This window comes from Pelophylax lessonae (genome assembly GCF_965119305.1).
Source record: "Pelophylax lessonae genome assembly, chromosome: 1".
Classification (NCBI taxonomy): Eukaryota; Metazoa; Chordata; class Amphibia; order Anura; family Ranidae; genus Pelophylax; species Pelophylax lessonae.
Genome location: NC_138768.1, coordinates 271,113,063 through 271,137,325, shown reverse-complemented (window position 1 = coordinate 271,137,325; position 24,263 = coordinate 271,113,063). Strand labels below are relative to the sequence as shown.

The 24,263-nt window shown below is 43.0% G+C and overlaps 1 protein-coding gene across 1 annotated transcript in view; it reads right to left on the bottom strand.

Moving 5' to 3' along the window:
* The window catches only part of CABIN1 (calcineurin binding protein 1), a gene marked incomplete at its 5' end in the record, with an annotated part of 455,669 nt that overhangs the window by 49,788 nt on the left and 381,618 nt on the right, over positions 1–24,263 (bottom strand). Inside the window, 3 exons of the mRNA XM_082243930.1 lie at positions 717–1,322; positions 12,189–12,285; positions 20,957–21,120. Of these exons, the coding sequence (XP_082100056.1) occupies positions 717–1,322; positions 12,189–12,285; positions 20,957–21,120 (867 nt within the window). The remainder of the gene's footprint in view (positions 1–716; positions 1,323–12,188; positions 12,286–20,956; positions 21,121–24,263) is intronic.

Genomic DNA, 24,263 nt, shown 5'->3' with positions numbered 1-24,263 from the left:
ACCACCGCAGTAAATAGTCGTGCGGCGGTCGGCAAGCGGTTAAGTAGCAGAAGGAGTTGTTAATCAGTTTCAGCTGCTTTGACGTTAATAAATTGCACAACAGGTGCACTAGATAGGCAACAATGAGACGACCTCCAAAACAGGAATGGTTTTACAGGTGGAGGCCACTGAAATTTTTTTCCTACTGATCTTTCTTTTCTGTTTTTCACTAGTTTTGCATTTGGCTAGGGTCAGTGTCACTACTGGTAGCATGAGGCGATACCTGGAACATTTAGAGGTTGCACAGGCATTCCAACTCTTCCAGGATGGCACATCAATACGTGCCATTGCCAGAAGGTTTGCTGCGTCTCCCAGCACAGTTGCATGAGTAATTGTCATTCAAAGTGTGACAGCGCTAAAAGCTAAAAATTGGCCTGGGCAGAAAAGGGCTTAAAGTGTCCGATATTGAAGTGTTCAAAGAAAGTAGAGTGTTCTTAAAGTAGGCTGCCAACTCTTGGTGCCCTCGAAAATGCCTACAACTACCTTGATCATGAGAAATTTTAATAAAATAGAACTTAGGATGCACCTCTGATTTTACATGCATGCCAATGTAACAATTGTGTGACCAGATTGTTACTTATATCAAACAGCAAGCCCACCACATCTAAGGCTGTACTGTTAATGCCTTGTGCTGCACATAATACCTGAAGGCTGTTGATAATTAACAGATTTCTCACCTGTTTTATTAGCATATACGTTTTACACATAATATTTTCAATCTTGGCCAAGTCGTACGCTGTTACTTTTTGACCTTGCTGCCAAACTCTGTAGGCCTCCAGAAGTAGGTTTTTACTGTCCTCTGTATCATCCAGCAGCTTTCGCTTGCGGCTGGCTCGGTGTGGTACATCCTCCATTTGCTGTGCAGGCTGTCCAGGGCCCCTGCTTCCTGCTGGCAGATGATGCTTTGAACTAATGCTAAGATCTTCTAGTGATAGTTCTGGTCCCTCAGGTCCTTTCTCTTTATGTGCCTTAGTAGAGTCCTTTCGGAAAAGGTCTGCACGTTTCTCAGCATTGCAGAAGTGTCCATCGTGGTCCATGGGTTCAGAAGACTGAGACTTCAGTGCCTCTTTTACAATCCTGGCTTCTCCAGTTTCCATGGCCTGAGTAGCAGGACCCTGAACATTTTCTTTGCCCCCATTCTCTGGGCCAGCAGCCACCCCTTCTCCCAGAACCAAGTTCTTCCTGGGTGGTACATCTTTCCGGTCCTCTGATGTGGGCCGGCCTGACACGTCTGTTGTCATGGAAGTTGTAAGGAATGAACTGGGGTCCGAACTCTGGCAATCCTGTTTAAAAAGACAACCAGATTAGGAGCAATAGAGACCATGCAAAATTTGCCATATTTACATAACCAGCAATATTTTTCATATTATTATATATTATATATCTTTTTATTATATTAAAATTATATATTATATATCTAACATATAATATTTAACAGTATGGAGCTGACGTCAAGTATCCCACAGCATTTCATCAGAAATAAGAAGTGTTACTGAGTCAGACAAATTAACAACACGTATAAGGGGATACAGGGAGGGTTAGCGTCTATTCACACCAGCACCGTGCATTACTGCATGGTCTCGTGTGTACGCTATGACGGTGCAGTGCATTGTGTTGTTAAAACACAGCATGATGTTTACTTTTCTTATACGTTTTTTGGAATGTCACAAAATGAGATGACTATACGCAGGCCCAGGCACAATAAATGGATTTTTGTAAGATCTTACCGTAAAATCCTTTTCTCTTAGCTCATTGACAGACGTAGTCCTCGGTGATACACCACCTTCGGGTTATGTTGCCTCCACAGGAGCAGGACTAGACAGGAAATTAAAAAGCTCTGGCCACACCCTAGGGGCAGTCCCAGAGGGTATATCCTCTCTCTCTCTGCCTCAGCAAATCAGTTATGTGAAAAAGCAGTCTTTAGAGATTTAACCCAACCCAACTAAAAAAACAGAGGGGCGGGGACTACGTCTGTCAATGAGCTAAGAGAAAAGGATTTTACGGTAAGATCTTACAAAAATCAATTTTTCTCTAGCGCTCATTGACAGACGTAGTCCTCGGTGATACACCACCTTTGGGACGTCCCAGAGCAGTATCACAACTGAGGGGTGGGAAAATGAAATCAAATCCCAATCTAGAAGGCCCAACCGGTGCCAACTAGAAGTTTACAATGCTCATCCTTAATGATGAGACTCAACAAAAAAGAGAAAAAAATTTTTTTTTTTTTTTTTTTCAAGTTTTTTTGAGTAGACCACCGGTCTCCTCAAATTGCGGCCTGCAAAACCTTGCGGCCAAATGAGGCATCCGCCGATGCCGTCACATCAATTTTATAGAATTTTGTAAAGGTATGTACCGACGACCAGGTGGCCGCCTTACATACCTGGACCACTGAAGCCTGATGGCGAAAGGCCCAGGAAGTACTGAGCGCTCGAGTGGAGTGCGCCCTAACAGGGAACGGAGGACTCTGACCCTTAATAGAATAAGCCTGTACCACCGTTTGTCTAATCCATTTGGCAATGGTCGCGGCAGATGCAGGCAAACCCTTTCTGGGGCCATCCGTGATCACAAAATGTGAATCCGTCTTACGGAATGATTCCGTAGCTTTCAGGTATACCCTGATTGCCCGAACCACATCTAAGGAATGCAACGCATGTTCCCGATGATGCTTGGGCTGAGGACACAAGGAAGGTAGTACAATATCTTCATTCAGATGAAAATCTGAAACCACCTTAGGAAGAAAGGATGGCTTAGGATGAAGTACTACCTTATCCCTATGAATCACTAGGTATGGGGACTGGCATGATAATGCAGCCAGTTCTGACACCCTGCGAGCAGAAGTAATAGCCACCAAGAAGGCCACCTTCTGGGATAAAGTAAGCAAGGGAATCTCCCTGATGTTTTCAAAGGGAGGTTTCTGTAGAACCGACAAAACCAAATTAAGATCCCAGGGCGGTAAGGGCGCGCGGACTGGAGGAGCCAGGTGCCGCACCCCCTGGATGAAATTCCGCACCAAGGACTTGGTAGCTAAAGGTTTCTGAAAGAAGATTGCTAATGCTGAAACTTGACCCTTGATGGTGCTCAAGGCTAGCTTCTGCTCAACCCCTTGTTGCAAAAAGGCCAATATTCGAGTCACCGAATAGGTACGTGGAGGAAATCCTAAAGATTCGCACCACGCAATATAAGTCTTCCATGTGTGATAATAGACCTTGCTGGAAGTCGCTTTCCTTGCTTTAATAAGGGTAGGAATGACTGAAGTAGACAAACCTCTGTCCTTCAGTACTTGGGTCTCAATGGCCAGGCCATTAAACCCAGCGACTGTAAAGCATGATGGTAAATTGGTCCTTGAGACCACAGACACTCCCTGAGACGAAGTTCCCACGGAACGTCTGCGACTAGCATGTCCAAGTCGGCCAGGCCGGCTTGAGGAGGCCAGCCTAGAATTTCTAGGACCACTGGCGCTGATAGAATCTGAACCAGGCGTCCCTAGAGGTATCTGGCCCCGACCATCCGAGAAAGTCTGGTCGTTTTCTGTTCCCACACATTTATCAGATACCTGATTGTTATCAGGAAGGGTGATCTTTTCTGGTTGAACCTCAGGGACCGAAGTCACCCGACTAGAGGCTACTTGGCCTACCTGGTCAACCAGATCCGATTCCTGTGAGGTATAGGGACTAATCTTAGGAAAAGGTAAAGGAAAAGATCTATTCAGGGAACGGTAACTACCGCTTCCTGTAGTACTTAAATGTTGGAAGGGAAGAATCGCACCTCTGCTTGTCCGACCAGCCCTTCTTGAACCCTCCTGGAGGAGTCTTGCCTTTCCCGCTAGTACCAGCCGGGCGCCCTTTATGGGCGGTAAAAAAAAGGTCCTCGCTTGTTGCGAGGTCCCTTAGCTTTTGCAGCCTGTGGCAAAAAAGTGCTCTTGCCCCCAGTGGCATCCTTAATGATTTCATCTAGGTTGGCCCCAAATAGACGATTCCCCTGAAAAGGGAGATTTGTCAAGGTCTTCTTGGAACCTAGGTCAGCTGACCAGCATTTTAACCACAGCACACGTCTGAGGATCACCGCTGACATAGATGCATGCCCTAATAAGGGAGTAGTGTCCAAGGCTGCGTCACAGATAAACTGTAGCCCTTGTATAATCTGTTCCATCAAATCAGATGTCTCCTGGGGAATATCCTTTCCCCTAAGGTCTTGGCGTACCATTTTCGCCCATTCCGTAAGTGTCTGGGAAACTAGACCAATAACAATTACTGGTCTAAATGCTGACCCTATCAGAGAGAAGATGGTGCGGGACTCTGCTTCCATCTTTCGATCCACCGGATCCTTAAAGGACGAAGTGTCCTCCACTGGGATAACCGTGGCTTTATTCAGCCTGGAAATAGGTGGATCCACCACTGGTGGTACCGTCCATTTCTTAATGATGGATTCCTCAAACGGATAGCGTCTAGCAATAAGCTTGGAAATAGTAAAGGTACGTTTAGAATGCTCCCATTCTCCTTTAATCTGATTACCGAAACATTTGGGTACAGGAAAAACCTTCACCGTTTTGATGGGCTTATTAGTACCAAAAGGAATCTCTGTTTCAGTTGCCTCTGCCGGTAAAGCCTCAAGTTTTAAGGTTTCCTGCACTGCCACAACTAGTGCGTCCACCAATGCTTCTTCCTGAATTATAGCAGGAGAAGAAGCGTCCTCCTCACTGTCTGAGGGGGCTTTACCTGGGATAACAGCCCTTGCAGAGGGACCTGCAACTGCAGTGACCATCTCTGAATCTGAGTCAGAGGTGTCAGATAGTATAGGGGTAGGCGGGGGTCGCTTCCTTGACCCCCGTCCCTGACAGGCCGCCTCCACCCGAGCCACCATAGACTCCAAAATTGCTGTAAATGACTCTACACTCTGTGCACCGGCGGGTCCCGTGGCCCCCTCGAGGGAAACAGGTGGGGGAATATGTGTGGCAGGGTCCATGATAATGCCAGTCACTTCCTGGATAATATAATTCAAAAATAAAAAACTTTTTTTTTTTTTTTTTTTCCCCGACCCCCAGCGCCACAAAAAGCCCCTTAGTGTTACCTGCTAGGGATCCCTATCGATCGAGAGAGAGAGAGAGATAGACCCCCAGGCTCACCACTTGATGCTCAGAGTTAAACTGCAACAGGTTACAGCGCTGTCTTGACAAACAGGAAGTCTTTTGGCTGGCTGCCCAGGAAGAAAGGAGGTGGCTCCGCCCCTCTGCACGCCTTCCGGCGCCTCCCCAAGCTCCACGAGGTGTTTGGATCACCTCAAACATGGCCGCCCCCATGCTGGAGACACGAGGCTACGCCAAAATGGCGGCTCGTGCGATCCAGCAAAAAAAATGGCGGCGGCCTGTACTGAATAGCGGTGTGCTGCAAGGCACACAACACTCTCTCTGCATGGGGATTTGGCGTGGTTGGCGGTACCGGCCCTGGCGGACCGCATGGCCATTCGGGAGGCCTGCTAATAGCTGGAGATCTGATTAGGAAGGCAGTCTACATGTCCGTGGCTTCTGACTGGTAGGTAGCTTATTCTTATCACCGTAAGATTCCCAGAATGCCACAGATTACATCTTTTTAACATGTATACACTTAGATTGTTAGCTCCCAAACCAAGCCTCCTGGCTTTTTGCACATAAAATCACACTCAAAGTAGGAGGATCTGTGTCATTTATAGGATAGAGAGGGACTCTATCTTACCATACAGAGAGGGGCCCGCGTTCACCACAAGACCCGTCAGGGGAAAAGGGGGAACATACTACTCACCATACCGGAACCAGGCGGGCACCAACTCCTGACAGTACCCCTCTCCACCGGGGCGGGAGGGCTGTCGACCGATATGGACGCCGTGACTCATGGTCTTTGGCGTTTCAGCGAGACGTTTAACTCGCGGGGTCAGTCCTTTAATGGGACTTTGTCGCGGCCGACCCAGCGCGGAGCTATGGCCTGCACGCGCTCGTAGGCTGAACTGGGGTGACCACCGGATCTCAACATCCAGCCCGTCGCCCAGTTCAGCTTTCTTGCTTGAAGATCTCACAGGAACACTGGAGAAAAAAAGCTGTCTAAAAAATCCTTTAAGAAAAAATTCTTGCCAGGACCTAAGATCCCAGCAAGGTATCTAGGTCCTTACTCCTAACTAGACAGAAAATAACTGATTTGCTGAGGCAGAGAGAGAGAGGATATACCCTCTGGGACTGCCCCTAGGGTGTGGCCAGAGCTTTTTAATTTCCTGTCTAGTCCTGCTCCTGTGGAGGCAACATAACCCGAAGTTGGTGTATCACCGAGGACTACGTCTGTCAATGAGCGCTAGAGAAATACTATTACCTTCCAAGTATGTACTATATGACCAAATGTGAAACAAATGTCTCCGACTGGTCTAAATATAATAAATACCTTTACTACCATTTAATATATCCACAGAGATGGTTGACATATTTTCCTTGATAAAGGCTCCCCTGCCGAAAAGCGTAGGAAATTTGAACAACGCCATACAAAGACGATTGGACCAACACAGAGAGATTATTGTCACCTTACCACTATGTCACTTCCTTCATACTTTTCTTCACTCGCACCTATGGGTCTTTAACCCATACACTATACGTACTATATCTGTTGTAACTCAAACGTACACATATCTACCTTGTATGTTCTTACGAATAAATCTCATTTTATTATACTCAAGAGATACTCTTCTATGTATTAGACTTTAAAGTCCCACACTTTGACTTGAGGCACCAAAAACCTCCCCCTTCAAATACTTCGGGATGACGGCTAAAACCGAACTGAAAACTTCTCTGGGAATCGCACACCTATAAAGAGATTTAATTTTCTTTATGCATTGAAAAGTGTTGCAACGTGGTGTAGTGCATCACAACACGCTGTACTGCATACAAATCCAGGATTGCCTACGGTTTTCCGCACGCACCACTGCAATGGTGTGAACTGAACTCACAGGACTTGAGGCAAATTGCCTTGCCTATGCATATGGACTGCATTAGGCAAGGCTGCCCGGCACAGCAGGATGCATATGTGTAAATGAGCCCTTAGGGTTATAATGGAATAGTTCCATTTTGAAACAGGAAGGAGCCTTCCCCAAACTGTTCCCACAAAATTGGGAGCATGAAATTGTCCAAAATGTCTTGGTATGCTGACGCCTTAAGAGTTCCCTTTACTGGAACTAAGGGGCCAAACCCAACCCCTGAAAAACAACCCCACACCATAATTCCCCCTCCACCAAATGATTTGGATGAGTGCACAAAGCAAGGTCCATAAAGACATGGATGAGCGAGTTTTGGGTGGAGGAATTTGACTGGTTTGTACAGAGTCCTGACCTCAACACGATACAACACCTTTGGGATGAATCAGAGCGGAGATTGGGAGCCAGACCTTCACATCCAACATCAGTGCCTGACCTCACAAATGCACTTCTGGAAGAATGGTCAAACATTCCCATAGACACACTCCTAAACCTTGTGGACAGCCTTCCCAAAAGAGTTGAAGCTGTTATAGCTGCAAAGGGTGAACCAACTCAATATTGAACCCTACGGACTAAGACTGGGATGCCATGATTAAAGTTCATGTGTGTGTAAAGGCAGGCGTCCCAATACTTTTGGTAATATAGTGTATATATTTAAAGGTGTATTATTTATCAAAGAGGTATGTAATTTATACTTTATATCTGCAAGAGGTCAGCTGTTTAACCACCTCCCTCCCGGCCTTTGCACATATACAGCCGGGTGGGAGCTTCCTCCTTCTGAGTGGACGTTCCTGAATGCCCTTCAGAAGGAGGGCGATGTGTCTGTGTCCCTAGGACCCAGAGCATCTCCACTCGGCAGGAGGGCTCTCTGATTGGCCCTCCTGATCACATGACGGCTGTGTCCAATCAAAATCCAAAACAAAGCCGTTCTAACGGTGATCGGCTTTGCTTCTCCTCTGACAGAGGCTGTCAGTGAGGAGAAGGAGAGCAGATCTCAGCTGCCAGCCAGGGATCAGTAAGTATACAGCATTTTTACTCACTTATCTGGGTAACCAGTGAGTAAAAAAGCAGAAAAAGTGCTGTATACATACTGATCCCAGAGGAGAAGTGAATCAGATTGCCCAAAATTCAAGTTAGCCCAAAAAAAAAAAAAAAAAAACTAACTTAACTGTTTCAACTACTAAATATATGTTATAAAATCTATCAGGTTCAGCTGGGACCAGGCGAATTTTGATCTGTCTATAGGCACTGTGGTTGTTACAGAAGTCGATCTACAGATTGACATCTGTATAATCGCCGTGCTGGAAAACTTCCTCTCAATCAAAGCTGCAGGCTATAGCCTGCAGAGCTGATTAGTGTATTCTGATGGCAGGGAAGTCTCTCCACTGTCCGAATACAATGACACAGCAGGAGGATTCCTCCATCCACCTCGATTGGGTGGATGGGGAAAACGTGTCAGTTTTTTTCGTTCACCCTGCTGATTAACGAAAAAACCAAAATGACTGATCTATGGCCAGCTTGAGCTATCAAGAGTTTCCAAAATATGGGGCATACAGCAATGAAAACAGACTTACCTGGAGGCAGCCCTTTCCTCCTTAAAGGTGCAGCAACACACACAAAGCCCACATATAGTCTTTGCAAGGCAGCTGAAGAACCTTTCTTGGGCACAAATTTCCCAGCATGCAGCATAAGCTCTTTATTACATTTAAATGCTTGCATACAATTAAGTGTAATTAGTCATCTCTACAGCATTTTATATGCAGGGAAGCTGGAGATTTTTACTCATGCTCTGCATTATGATACTGCATACACATGGTAATAAAGCCCCCAGTTCAGGACAACAATACTTTGTCAGATAATCACTCTCATATGACAGTGAACACCACCTGGGAGATTGATTAGTAACTAGCCGCTTCCCTGTGACTATGGATACTAGCGGTAGAATGGTCAAAGCAAAGATACCATACATATAAGTATTCATTTATGTGCTCGTCTGTAATACAGCTGGTTTTACAATAGTAGATCTACCTTCTGATGTGGGAAGGCATATTTCAAGACATTCATTTACTGTTGTTGGTACCTAAATGGCTAAAACATATTCATCCTAAACCAAAACAGATACCTGCATATTTTCACATTATCAGCAGTAACAGATACCATGTCAAGGGCTATTGCCATATCTAATGGTATTACATAGCAAATACTTTCAGTATGGTGTAGTTTTATATATATATATATACAGTGGGTACGGAAAGTATTCAGACCCCCTTAAATTTTTCACTCTTTGTTATATTGCAGCCATTTGCTAAAATCATTTAAGTTCATTCTTCTTCCTCATGAATGTACACATAGCACCCCATACTGACAGAAAAACACAGAATTGTTGACATTGTTGCAGATTTATTAAAAAAGAAAAACTGAAATATCACATGGTCCTAAGTATTCAGACCCTTTGCTGTGACACTCATATATTTAACTCAGGTGCTTTCCATTTCTTCTGATCATCCTTGAAATGGTTCTACACCTTCATTTGAGTCCAGCTGTGTTTGATTATACTGATTGGACTTGATTAGGAAAGCTACACACCTGTCTATATAAGACCTTCCAGATCACAATGCATGTCAGAGCAAATGAGAATCATGAGGTCAAAGGAACTGCCTGAAGAGCTCAGAGACAGAATTGTGGCAAGGCACAGATCTGGCCAAGGTTACAAAAAGATTTCTGCTGCACTTAAGGTTCCTAAGAGCACAGTGGCCTCCATAATCCTCAAATGGACGACGTTTGGGACGACCAGAACCCTTCATAGAGCTGGCTGTCTGGCCAAACTGAGCTATCGGGGGGAGAAGAGCCTTGGTGAGAGAGGTAAAGAAGAACCCAAAGATCACTGTGGCTGAGCTCCAGAGATGCAGTCAGGAGATGGGAGAAAGTTGTAGAAAGTCAACCATCACTGCAGCCCTCCACCAGTCGGGGCTTTATGGCAGAGTGGCCCGACGGAAGCCTCTCCTCAGTGTAAGACACATGAAAGCCCGCATGGAGTTTGCTAAAAAACCCCTGAAGGACTCCAAGATAAGATTCTCTGGTCTGATGAGACCAAAATAGAACTTTTTGGCCTTAATTCTAAGCGGTATGTGTGGAGAAAACCAGGCACTGCTCATCACCTGTCCAATACAGTCCCAAAAGTGAAGCATGGTGGTGGCAGCATCATGCTGTGGGGGTGTTTTTCAGCTGCAGGGACAGGACGACTGGTTGCAATCGAGGGAAAGATGAATGCGGCCAAGTACAGGGATATCCTGGACAAAAACCTTCTCCAGAGTGCTCTGGACCTCAGACTGGGCCGAAGGTTTACCTTCCAACAAGACAATGACCCTAAGCACACAGCTAAAATAACGAAGGAGTGGCTTCACAACAACTCCGTGACTGTTCTTGAATGGCCCAGCCAGAGCCCTGACTTAAACCCAATTGAGCATCTCTGGAGAGACCTAAAAATGGCTGTCCACCAACGTTAACCATCCAACCTGACAGAACTGGAGAGGATCTGCAAGGAGGAATGGCAGAGGATCCCCAAATCCAGGTGTGAAAGACTTGTTGCATCTTTCCCAAAAAGACTCCTGGCTGTATTAGATCAAAAGGGGGCTTCTACTAAATACTGAGCAAAGGGTCTGAATACTTAGGACCATGTGATATTTCAGTTTTTCTTTTTTAATAAATCTGCAACAATGTCAACAATTCTGTGTTTTTCTGTCAGTATGGGGTGCTATGTGTACATTCATGAGGAAGAAGAATGAACTTAAATGATTTTAGCAAATGGCTGCAATATAACAAAGAGTGAAAAATTTAAGGGGGTCTGAATACTTTCCGTACCCACTGTATATATATATATATATATATATATATATATATATATATATATATATATCTAGGCTTAGTTTAACGAGACACTAAGCAATTTCCTTATTTTCCAAAAATAATCAATTACTAAATGGCCCTGTAATCTATTTTTCATGAAATAATTTCTTACAGTTTTTCTGCCTCCTGGTAACATCCTCCCTGAGCTCCCAAACCTCTCCCCCCTTACCTTGGTTTTCTTGGAACCAACACTGCACTTTTAATTGCAGTCATGTGCACTGCTCCATGAACCCTACATATTTCATAGTCACTAACCCATCTAGGGAGTGAGCAAGAAAGGGTGGTTGCATTCCTCCATTCACTGAAGAACTAATGTAGCCACTCTCTATCAGGAAGTAAGATCAAAGCAGCAAAAACATTCATTTGAAGATATGGAGGAGGTTAAGAGCATTTGAAGAGACTTTTTTAAATTAAAGTGGCTCAAGGTTTTTTACCCTGGGAAAAAACCTTTCAAATAAAATTGTTTTGAAAAAAATAAAATAAAACCTTCTGTGTTCAGCAGCCACCCCCCCCAATACTTACCTGAGCCCCATTTAAATCCAGCGATGTGCACGAGGGCAGCGGCTCTCCTGGGTCTCTTCCTCCTCATTAGCTGAGACAGCAGAGGGAGCCATTGACTCCCGCTACTGTCAATCAAAGCTAGTGAGCCAATGAGGAGAAAGCAGGGGCGGGGCTGACCTACGCTTTGTGTGTGAATGGACACACAGGGCAGCTTGCTCTGGAGGCACTGGGTTGGAGGGAGGGGCCAGAAGCGCCACTGGGGGACACGGGAAGAGATCAAGGCTGCTCTGTGCAAAACCACTGCACAAAGTAGGTAGGTATGACATATTTGTTATTGCTGCATGAACACAGAGACCTGTGTTCCTAAATAAGAAGAACACCTGATCCCTGTGTTTATTAATGACAGAACAGCAGTCTGCCATGTTTACAACAGCAGACCGCTGTTCTGTCTCCACAGGGAGCAATCGCAGGTGCCAATCACGGCCGCTGGATCCTCTGATTGGCTCCCCCTGTGGCCAATCGGCACATGAGCGCCCCCACTAGCGGTCTGTGAAGCGACGTACATGTACATCGTTTTGCGGGACAGAGCCGACCTGCCGCAGTAAAACTATGGCGGCTGGTCGGCATGTGGTTAAGAATGCACACTTGAATATAATTTTTTTTTAATACCATAGTTCAGTGTCATTTTAACTTACAGAAACAGAAAAAGACTGCAAAAATGCAGAAAAGCTTGAAAAGTTGTACCATCCCCTTCTTACCCCAGTCAGGTCACTAAGTGTGTCCTCCAACACTTTTATGGTGAGAATGAAAGCTTTCTTTGCCAGAACCTGCCGATCCGCATCCCGCAAATACTTCCTGCAATGGAGGGAACATTTTTCTTATTATCAAACATGTACTTCCTGGAGACAATACAGGACACAGAAAAAGCAAATAGCGGCATTTCAGCTGTGGGACTAATGATAACAGTCAGCACTCCTATACAGAAAAATCCTACTAATTATATTATGTGTATGGTTAGAAGTCTGCATGCTGCCACTTACAGGGGATGCTCTCTTTTTTTAATGCATTCCTAAGTGCTGTGGTTTCCTATATCAGATATGGAGTTTCCTGAGAGTCAAATCATAAGTCTAGACAAGTGCTGCTTAGTCTTCATTAGTTTGGACCCCCAAGTGTAAAGCTGGCAAACCTTAACGAATGCTGTAATCACGCCTTAAAGAGGACCTGTATTGTGGTGGCTGTGCTTAAAAACTTGCTGCAGCTGATATCTTCCCATTATTGACTTATAATACTTTTTTCCGCGCTTTACCTCTATGTGGAGAGATCTTTGTAGCAGGGAGGGCTTTGCTTTCTCATTTCAGAGCTTCCCCCCTCATTACCGGGGATCTGAGGACTGGTGGATTAATAGTAACACTCACAGACTCACATAAAGGAGGCAAAAGCAAGGAAATCCTTGCAAGACAGATCCCTCAGGTACTCTCCAGCAAAAGGATAGCGAGCAGCAATTCACTAAATCTCAGACCAAAGTTTGTGAGACTAGCAGTCTGAGGCAACAGTGCCTTAGATGATCTCAAATTGCAGGTATGTAGCTATGAGTCTTTAGACCAAGAGCACCTAGTGCCAGGAAATGCACTGTTATTTTCAGGAGAAATTCAAGGCAAGGAGATTTTTAAGGGTACTGCTTAGACACATTAACACACGGGTCGGGAACCTTTTTGGCTGAGAGAGCCATGAACACCACAAATTTTCAAATGTAAATTCCGTGAGAGCCATACACTATATTTCAGGGGTAGGGAACCTTTATTTAATATTCATTTTCATGGGCCGCAGCTATACAGTGAGTAGGCTTGTGACGGTATCAGATTTTCATGCTGCGATTAATTGATTAAGGTTTTGCCACGGTATACGGTATTATCACGGTATTCTATTATTAAATTTAAATTATTAAATTTCCACCTCACTTCAATTTCATTGCTGAATTTAGGGGCTTTGGTTCACTTTTGCACATTATTATATAGTCAGTCAGTACAGACTCTGTGAACCAGGCCTAAAATAGGTCATCAAGCAGTGTCTGGCCTAACTGGTGATAACTGGTCCTGGCGCTCGGCTCCGATCCGATGGCCTGGTCATTAAGAGGGCAAATCCTTGTGGTCAAGAAGTGGTTAAACCTGAAGGAGGTGTTGTTTATAAATTACATTACTATTGCTTTAGGCCTGGTTCACATGTATGCGGGTTGGCGGTTCACATGTATGCGGGTTGGCGGCCCACATTTGCACAGGCATAGCAGCCCATTAATTTGAACGGGCTGCTATGCCCTAATTTTCCGCAGAAAAAAGGTGCATGCAGTATTTTTTTTTAAATTCAGTGGCCTTGAAATCCATCCTGCTTTTGCACCATGCGACTAACCTGCAGTTCCTGCTCTGGCAAGCTTTCTGCATTTTTTGTATACGTGGGCACGGCATTTAAAAACAGTTTGCGTGTGCAGCAACGGCAGGTAAGTCGCATGGTGCAAAAGAAGGATGGATTTCATGGCCACTGCATTTTTTTTAAATTCTGCATGCACCTTTTTTCAGCTGAAAACGCAGGCATAGCAGCTCAAGCCCATTCACATCAATGGGCTGCTATGCCTGTGCAAATGTGGGCCCCCAACCCGCATACATGTGAACCAGGCCTAAAGCAATAGTAAAGTCATTAATTGGTTAAACCTACAGGAGGACCGGTGTTTTTATCTATTAATGACTTTACTATTGCTTTAGGCCTGGTTCACATGTATGCGGGTTGGTGGTTCACATGTATGCGGGTTGGCGGTTCACATGTATGCGGGTTGGGGGCCCACATTTGCACAGGCATAGCAGCCCATTGATGTGAATGGGCTTGAGCTGCTATGCCTGCGTTTTCAGCTGAAAAAAGGTGCATGCAGAATTTAAAAATATGCAGTGGCCATGAAATCCATCCTTTTGCACCATGCGACTTACCTGCCGTTGCTGCACACGCAAACTGTTTATTTTTAAATCCCGTGCCCACGTATACAAAAAATGCAGAAAGCTTGCCAGAGCAGGAACTGCAGGTTAGTCGCATGGTGCAAAAGCAGGATGGATTTCAAGGCCACTGAATTTTAAAAAAATGCTGCATGCACCTTTTTTCTGTGGAAAATGAGGGCATAGCAGCCCGTTCAAATCAATGGGCTGCTATGCCTGTGCAAATGTGGGCCGCCAACCCGCATACATGTGAACCACCAACCCGCATACATGTGAACCAGGCCTAAAGCAATAGTAAAGTCATTAATAGATAAAAACACCGGTCCTCCTGTAGGTTTAACCACTTCTGGATCGCAAGGATTTGCCCCTTTAAAGACCAGGCCATCGGATCAGAGCGCCAGGACCAGTCATCACCAGGTAGGCCAGACACTGCTTGATGGCTATATAATAATGTAATGTGGGCTGCTATGCGTGTGTGTGTGTGTGTGTATATTAGACCTGCACGATTCTGGCCAAAATGAGAATCGCGATTTTTTAGCTTGGAATAAAGATCACGATTCTCTCACGATTCTCTGTGTAACAAAAAAAAATAATTGGGATAACTTTACTGTTACGTTTTTTTTTTTTTTTTTTATTCATTAAAGTCTAATCATTGCGTTTGAAAGACTGCTGCGCAAATACAGTGTGACATAAAATATTACAACAATCGCCATTTTATTCTGTAGGGTCTCTGCTAAAAAAATATATAAAATGTTTGGGGGTTCTAAGTACTTTTCTAGCAAAAAAAAAAACTGATTTTAACTTGCAAGCAACAAGTGTCAGAAAAAGATCCAGTCTTTAAGAGGTTAAACTTCCTTTCTCCCTGGCAGAGGGAAGGAAAAGATACAAATGTAATCATTTTTGTTTATAGTTAGGAGACTTTAATGCTGATAGGCATTAGCTGTGTGAGTGAATGAGTCATCCAGCTCACTGAAATGTATCAATTCACAAGTCAGGCAGACTTGACAGAGAAACTCGGTATTTTAAAAATGCCACAATAACAATACCGTGGCTATGCAATACCGCGATATATCGAATTACCGAAAACCGGCATATGTCTAACAGTGAGTAGATGGAGCCGTGTGAAAGTGCCATGAGTCTGGTCGGGAAGAGAGCAGAGCAGGCAGGTATGCAATGAGACCGGAGTGGTGAAGCGCCTGCAGGCCAGCAAGTGATGGAGTTGAGTATAGGCCCTGAGAAAATGGCGGCCGGCCACTGAAGGCTTCAGAAGTGGATGCGAGAGGCAGCACCCGTGGGTCCCCGGGTGTCAGAGGGGAAGGAGATCGTGTCTGTCGGGGAACAGGGAGCGGATGGCAGGTCTCCTTACCGGGCGGTGATTGCCAAGGCCCTCAGATGCACAGCACACAAGCCGGCGGCGGTACCGCGAGTAGACCGTGGGATCCGTAGCGCGGCAATCTGGTCACCCAGAGACGCATTGCATTAACATTTCAAAGTGTTCTCAAAAGGGAGCAAAGCTTTATCGTTTGGGTTCAGGCTTACTTTAAAAAGAGAAGTATGGATGTCTGTCCCCTGCCACCTCAGACTGAGAACCGAGTGATCAAATGCCGCTGATGGCCCAGTTCTCAACCTTCAGTAAGCAGAGAGCCAGTGACGGTCAGTCACCAGCTCTCACTGGAGCACTGGGCTGTAGAGATGGTTGAAGGGGCTGGCTTTGGCTCTCAGCGCCTCACTGATGCTGCTGCCAGACCAGGCATCTAGGTGGATCCCAACTATAAACTCTGGATCTTTCCCGAACCTGGCTTGGTGACGACAGCCCACAGCGGACTTTAGCCCAATGTCGGCTGAAAGTGGGTAACAGGAGTGCAGAAAGTACCGCACTCCTGTGATCCCCAGAAGTATAGCCAAAATATCTTTGGTTATACTTCTCCAGTAAGGAGACATTTAGAACATTTCCAGATAGTTACCTGCTGCCGTGGTTGTCAAGGTGATTTAGAAACCTCCAGTAATCTATTACCCTATCAAATTTGCAGGTATTAAATAAGTGACATAATAATGGAAACGCAATAATATGCAGAATATAAGGGGAGAAAAAATAAAAAAAAAAACCTTACCCAGAAGCAATATCCCAGAAAGAAAATTCTGCCCCTCCTCCCACAATAACTAGCAAGCTAAAACATCAAAACATCAAGGAATGCAAAAATCAGTCAAGCAAATGGTCAATATCTACAATTTCCAACCATGGTGCCCAAACACGGTCAAACTTTTCAGCTCTATTAATAGTTCCCAACAGATCTTTCACACTTAGGCTGTCCTACTGAATCCAACAAAACAGTATTTCAACAGTATAACTGTTTGACCAGCAGTTTACGATGCTGGATCATTACTATATCCTCTGATATTCCTAAGAAGATTCCGTTACTGCATTTTTTTAGGTGTTGTTCAGTGAAAGAGTATAGCAGATATCACTTGAGGGATCTGTATCAATTATGTATGAGAAATTCAGCAATGAATCAGTAATGATACAACAAGTTTTTTACCTGTACGTGGGTGTTTTTATTTTTTTACTGCACTAACGAAAAGAAAAAATAAATATTTTAAAATATTTGAATTCTACACTTACAAGCAGTAAGGAGTGGTGTACTATTGACCTCCATCTACAGTCCTAACTCCATATTCCTGTTATAGCCCTTGCCCAGCCTGTCTAAAAAAAGGCCCATCTAATGGGCACCAGAGTTTGCATGAAGACACTTGTGATATTGGGTGTGGCCATTACTCCTCTACCCCAGCATAGAGCACTGGAGTAAAAAAGGCAGGGAGAGCATTTCTATTATTAGGAGAAAAAGGGTATTTGAAGGTCTTTTTACAAACCTTTCATAAAATTAATTTTTCGTCAATGCCTATAGCTACAGAGATGAATTAGAGCTCGTTTTAAAGTGATTTCATTTATTGTTCAGAATCATTTATTACTTTAATGTTCACACTTAAACTGAACCTGTTCCTAGAATGTAATTATTAAAGTAATAATATATTCTGAACAAGCAATGAATTCACTTTAAAACAAGCCCGAATTCATCTCTGTACATATAGGCATTGAGGAGAAATTCATAATCAAGGTTTACAACAGAAGCACTTAATTCATACTTTCTTTCTCATTTACTTGCTTTTGCCACTGAATATTTTTTGGACTTTAATGGAATTTTTTGGGGTTTATCCCAAAAAAGTCATCCCAAAAGAATTAAATGCATCCATGACAATATTAGAACTGTAGTGACCTTACAAGGCTTTTATCTCTCAAGCTATACACTGAAAGACCATCAGCCTTTCAAAGTGTCATTTTAAAGAAAAGTAATTGAAAACTTGAGTTAGGGCTCAATGGGCGTCGTATGGAACGCATAGAAAATACAGGTCAGGTAAATCCTGTGACTTTAAAAGAATAGTATACATGGCAGCTCAAAGTCTGCTTTACACTGAGCTGCGTTCCATTGAGGTTGTTTGAACTGCATGCAATCAGGTCAAATATAGCCTTTTCCTGTCAAATGCTGCGTCCACCATTTTTATGCATGTGGTGCAATAGCAAACATAGCGTTTAACAAGAACATCTGTCGACGCAAACCATTACGTCACTAAATTCTCATGAAATGCTGGAAGAAAAAAAAATTGTTACCAAAGTACAAAAGATTATGAAAACATTTGCACAGTAGTCTGACCATTCAGATAACTCTTGGCAATATAGTATGCCATTAATTATCTTGTGAACATTTTTATTTTTTTTAATTATTATATTCCTTATAAAAGCTGTAGGACAACATACCATGGCTATGTTGTGCAGAGTGGTAGAGATGGATATGAACCAGATTCATGGCATATAGAAGGCAAAGCACATGTAAGCTGAGATGGGGAAGAGGAGATCAATGGCAGCTGTTGTTAACTCAGGCATTACATCCAATCTGAAAAATCACTGGCTGATCCAACAAGATTTTGCTGATTAAAAACAGCCCTAACAAGAAAATTATACTGTATCCTAATGCTTAAAGCATGACTCCACTTTTGTTGAGAAAAAAAAATTCCCCTCTGGGTGATCTATATACAGTACATTGTAAGGATTATAAAAAACTTTGTTGCAGATTTCTACCTTTTGTTATTTTGAAGAAATCATTGTTTGTTCCTCTGTGCTGAGTGGATCAAATGGGAGTGGTTTCATAATTATCTATTAGCTGTGGCAGCTGCAGGGCTCTAATGAGGAAGGCTGCTGGGCGTGCCGTGCATCCTTTTAGACGTGTTCCTATTGAAAGTATCTCACCAAAAATGAAATTTTTGTTGCAGAGGATGCCAGAAATCTGAATTGTATCTTAGTGCAGACTTCTGGGAAAATTGGTGAGCCAATCACACAAGTAGGAAATTAGGTTTCTGGGGTGTGGTCAGCACACATTCTGTGTACAGAACAGCTCCAGGTAGCTATATTGTATTGCATTTTAAGAAAATTACATTAATTAATTAATTTTTTTAATAGCGTTCAATTACGATATAACTTCTGTTGCAATTGTATACGCTATATTTTTTTCCCCCATGAAAGAGGAGTTACTCTTTAAGTTTAATTTGCTGGGAAGTGGTTCATTGCAAGGCTCTAACAGGCTCTTCCTCAAAACATCTATAAAGGCAGTGGTGAATTTATAAAAAGGACAATTGCTCCGGGCCCCCCTCTATACAAAAATTATATAAAACAGTATATATAAAATAAATTAATAAAAAATGTAGAATAAAAAAATTATTTTCCTATATTAAACATATCTTGGGCGTCCAACTCAAAATGTCTCCAGTAGCCAACACCAAAAATGAATTTTGGCGGCTCAAGCAAACCCCACATAGAGCACAATGACTGCGTGTGTGTGTGTGTGGGCACGTGTGACCTTAAAATGGTGTGGTGTCATGCATTTTAAAAATGCGTAACAGTCATTGAGAAAGTAAAAAAGGGGCCCCCAGAACCTGAAGTGGCCCCCAAGGTCTAAATCTGGCTCTGTATAAAGGAGATATACCCCACTGCTCCTTGCACCAGCACCCAGGATAGGTGGTGGTGCTAGTTGTGCTGCATACCAGAGAAAAGTATTACAACTTACAATCTCCAAACGGTTTAAAATTCTGCTTATAATGAGGTCAGGAAGGTGTGTTGCTAAACAGTGCTGCATTGACTTTGGTAAGCATCTTATCTTCTGACCCCATACTTAACTGTTGTAGTGATCTTTTGGCATACTAAGGGGTTGCTACATGGTTACTTTCTTACACCCAAACTGAGCTTTCAGTTTGAACCTGCTAAATACATTTCAGGTGCAAACACAAAGATGTTCAAAGTCTTTAGAAAGCAGCCACAGCCTGGGCAGAAAAGCCTCTCCCCTGCCAGCATGCAGAGATGGACCCGTATTCCTTGTGTGGAAGCAGTGGTCTTTCTGCTGAGGTCTGACACACCCCAAACTGAGCCAGACCTATAGCTCTGCAATCAGCAAAGCTGATTGGGGAGTTCTGGCCTGGTAGGGGGTGTGCTGGACCTCAGCAGAGTGATCACTGCTGAGAGCAAATGGTCTTCTCTGTAGTAGGCTGACAGGGTACAGGCTCTTCTACCCAGGATGGGGACATCTTTTTTAATGAACTTGGAATGTATTTAGCTGATTTAGGGGCTGTGTTGAAAATATCTGCTGGATTGCTAGCATCTAGGTAAACCAAATTACCAAATAGAAACCAAAGGCAAACCATGACTCAAATCACTGGAAAGCCTGGTACACACAATAGGATCATCAGACGTATGGACGTCCTTTTTATTTTTTTTCCTTTTGCATGCTGGTCTCCAGATCGAAAATGAAGAGGTTACTAAAGTTATGAAAATTCTCGTACAATGGAATAAAAATTTGAAAGTGATGTAATGCATTTGTATTGTATTTTTGGATGAAAACTGTACTGAATAAACGAAAATTGTACAATCTGGTATCGCACGAGAATTTTTTTTTTCGTGTTTGTCCCTTCTAATATTTTCAGACGAACTGTCCTGATCGGCTCTCAAAAGCTGTATACTAACGATCAGATTATCGTACAATTGTTTTGAAAGCGGTATTTTTTGTCTGATTTTTTCATGGTGTGTACTAGGCTTTACTCTGTTAGATCGCATAAGGTATAGATGCAAAAATTAAAAACCTTGTGCGGAAAAGGATAGCAAACGATTTGCAGTGCATGCAAAATCCAGCTGATAAAGAGCTTCTGAGGGCTCAAGGCCTTGTTAAAATAATGTGAATATAATATAATTATTATAATTTGAGCAACCAGTTCAGCTGTTTACACCTGGACACAAGTGAATTAACCACAGTGAACTAATGGTAAGCTGAATGCTTTCAGTGCTTATTGGTCCCTCAGTTGTTACTTTTAAGGATGAATTGGAACTAATTACATGCTGCATGCATATTGTAAAAAATCTCTGCTTTAAAACTGCTGCTCGTGCATTTTTGAGAGTAATAAAGGCATGTTCAGTAAGTAAATGAATGGGAATAGATTCTGAGGTTTGCACTCACTTCCCCTGATCGGGGGTCCTCTGTAACATGCAAGAGATTTTCAGTAGCGTGTTTGAGTCTTTGAGCTGGGCCAGAACGTTCAGAAGCAGCACGATGGAACGGTTCATATGAGAAGCAAAACTGCCCGGGCGATCTATCTCATCCACAGGTATCCGCCAGATTCCCTGAAAGCCAGAAAAATACAAATTAATATTAAAAAAATAAAAATACAAAATGACAAATTGCAATAAGAGGTTTTTGTAAAAATGAACATATATAAAATGTTATTATATTGCCTTTATATACATGCACATTTAGAAAGGATTCTACTTGATATAAACAATTTTATCAGTGTATGTTAAGATCTTAAAAACCTTGTCTTTCTTTAGGGTTTGTAATGCTATATTTACATAATGTAGCGGTGCCAAATTTACGCATTACATAAGCTGGCTCTGCTTACTGATTTGTAGTGCTACACAATGGTTGTGCTTTACTGCTTCTTTTCACAGTACAAGTCTATCACACACCCTGAACTCAGTGTATTACCTGGGTAGGTGATATCTTATGTCAATATCTGTTAACACAAACCTGTCATAAGAGAAAACATGGAGATTGCCAATTCTGACTTTGCCTTCTGAAAATGCTAGCTGCCTGGCTATCATGCTGACTCTCTTGTATCTGTACATCAAATCACTGACCTGGATCAAGTAAGTCAATAAGAAGGGAGGCTAAATGATTTTAATAGTAAGCCCTGGATCACACCGTATTTTAATTTGCACAGCTGATACCACTTCAATACTGGGCACTTTCACCCCCTTCCTTCCCAGACCAATTTTCAGCTTTCAGTGCTGTTGCACTTTGAATGACAATTACTCAGTCATGCTACACTGTACCCAAATTAAATTCTAATCATTTTGTTTACACAAATAGAACTTAGTTTTGGTGGTATTTATTCACCATTGAGTTTTTTATTTTTTGCGATATAAGCAAAAAAAAAAAAGCGAAAATTTTGAAAAAAAAAAAAAAAGTAATTTTCTATCTTCTGTTTTAAAAGAAATCCAATAAAACCAAATTTCATCATGAATTTAGGTCAGAATGTATTCTGCTACATGTCCTTGGTAAAAAAAAAAATCCTGATAAGTGTATGATAATAGGTTTGTGTGAAAGTTATAGAGTCTACAAGCTAGGTTACGTTTCATTGAAAATTGATCAATCCTGATGTACTGACTACCTTGAGGCCCTAAAATGTTAGGACAGTACAAATACCCCCCAAATTGCCCCGTTTTGTAAAGATGACAGTCCAGAGTATTTAGTAAGAGGCATAGAGAGCTTTTCGAAGTTGCAAGTTTTTGCCGATAGTTTGGGTAATGAAGATTTTTATTTTTTTCCCCATAAAATTGTCATATTAACAAGTTATTTCTTTCTTAATTTTAATTACACCCCAAAATACATTCTGCTACCCCTCCTGAGTAAGCGATACCACGAGTGTGACTTTTCCACAGCCTGGCCACATACAGAGGCCCAACATCCAAGTAGCACCGACAGGCGTTCTAAAGGCATAAATTACAGATTTCATTTCCTGAGTACCTATCACATTTTCGAAGGCCCTGGAGCACCAGGACAATAGAATTACCCACAAAATGACCCCATTTTGGAAAGAAAACACCCCAATGTATATTCTACGAGGCGTAATGAGTCTTTTGAACATGTCATTTTTTTTCCACAAGTTTTTGGAAAATGTGGAAAGAAAACAAAAACTTAGGTTTTTTTTTATTTCCATTTTTTTTACACAAAGTTATCAAATTATAAGATATTTCTAACATATAGCATGTACATAGCAAAAATGACACCCCAAAATACATTCTGCTACTTCTCCTGAGTATGGCCATACCCCATGTGTGAGACTTTTCCACAGCCTGGCCACATACAAAGGCCCAATAGCACCGTCAGGCGTTCTAGGAGCATAAATTACACATTTCATTTCCTGAGTACCTATTACATTTTTGAAGGCCCTGTGAAAGATGTTGATCACTGGGATGTGGCAGATCGCAGACAGATGTGACAGAGGATTACAGACAGGTGTGGCAGAGGATTACAGACAGGTGTGGCAGAGGATCACTGGCAAATGATGTGCGCCAGATGATCACGGACAGGTGTGGCAGATGATCACGGACAGATGTGGCAGTTGATCATGGACAGGTGTAGCAGATGATGTTCGCCAGATTATGACGTGCAGATGTGGCAGATGATCATGGACAGATGCGCCAGATGATCACAGACAGATGCGCCAGATGTTCACGGACAGAGGTGCCAGATGATCACGGACAAATGATCACTGACAGATGTTCACTGTAACAGATTTTACTGGAACAGATGTGTGACAGGTATTTTCACTGTGTTGGGGACACTGTGTGTTGACACTAGCTGGGTGATCAGTGAGTAAAAAGCAGTAAAACTGTTCAATACTCATTAAATGCCGCCTGCGAGCACCGATCCGCTCTCCTTCTCCTCACTGTGTGAGGATAAGCAGAGCTGATCGCCGTGACAACAACTGTATTGACATCAAATGTCGGCTGTGATTGGACACAGCTGTCATGTGATCAGGAGGGCCAATCACAGAGTCCTCCTGCCGAGCGGTGTAGCGCTGTGTCCTAGGGACACAGGCACACTGAGATTACGCAGCTGCACGTACAGGCGCTGCGCGATCTCCCACCTTCTGAAGGACGTTCAGGAATGTCCACTCAGAAGGAGGAAGCTCCCACCCGGCCATATATATGCATTGGCCCGGGTGGGAGGAGGTTAACAGAACTTTATGCAAGTTGCAATGGAATCAGTAAAAAGTAGTGCAGGAACCCTTTTCATAATCGCTGCAACATGAGTTGCTGCAATATGAACAGTTCTATTGCCGGCAAATGGGATGCGACTTGTCATGCGATTTGGAACTGTCAAATTGCATGACAAGTCACAGCGGTGTGAATGTGGGCTTAGTATACCCTAACAGCAATAAACACAAGCATGTAAAAATGTTAGTTACAGCAAAAATAAAATTTTAGGTAAATTCTGCAATAACTCAATACTCGTAAATGTTAGAAGCATTTTTGAGACACACAAAGAAATAGTGAAGGGCAGCAAGAAATACTTTTCATAATGAAAATGTGACCCAAGGCTCGGTTCAGTACTGGCCTTTACAAAGAAGAGGGCTTCCCCTCCAGGCAAACCTGCCCTTAATCAGTTAAGCTCCAAAGCAACATTTTTTTTATTTTTTGCACATGTAAAAATCTTCATTTTTGGCAATACAAATTACTTAAACCCCCAGAACATTATATAT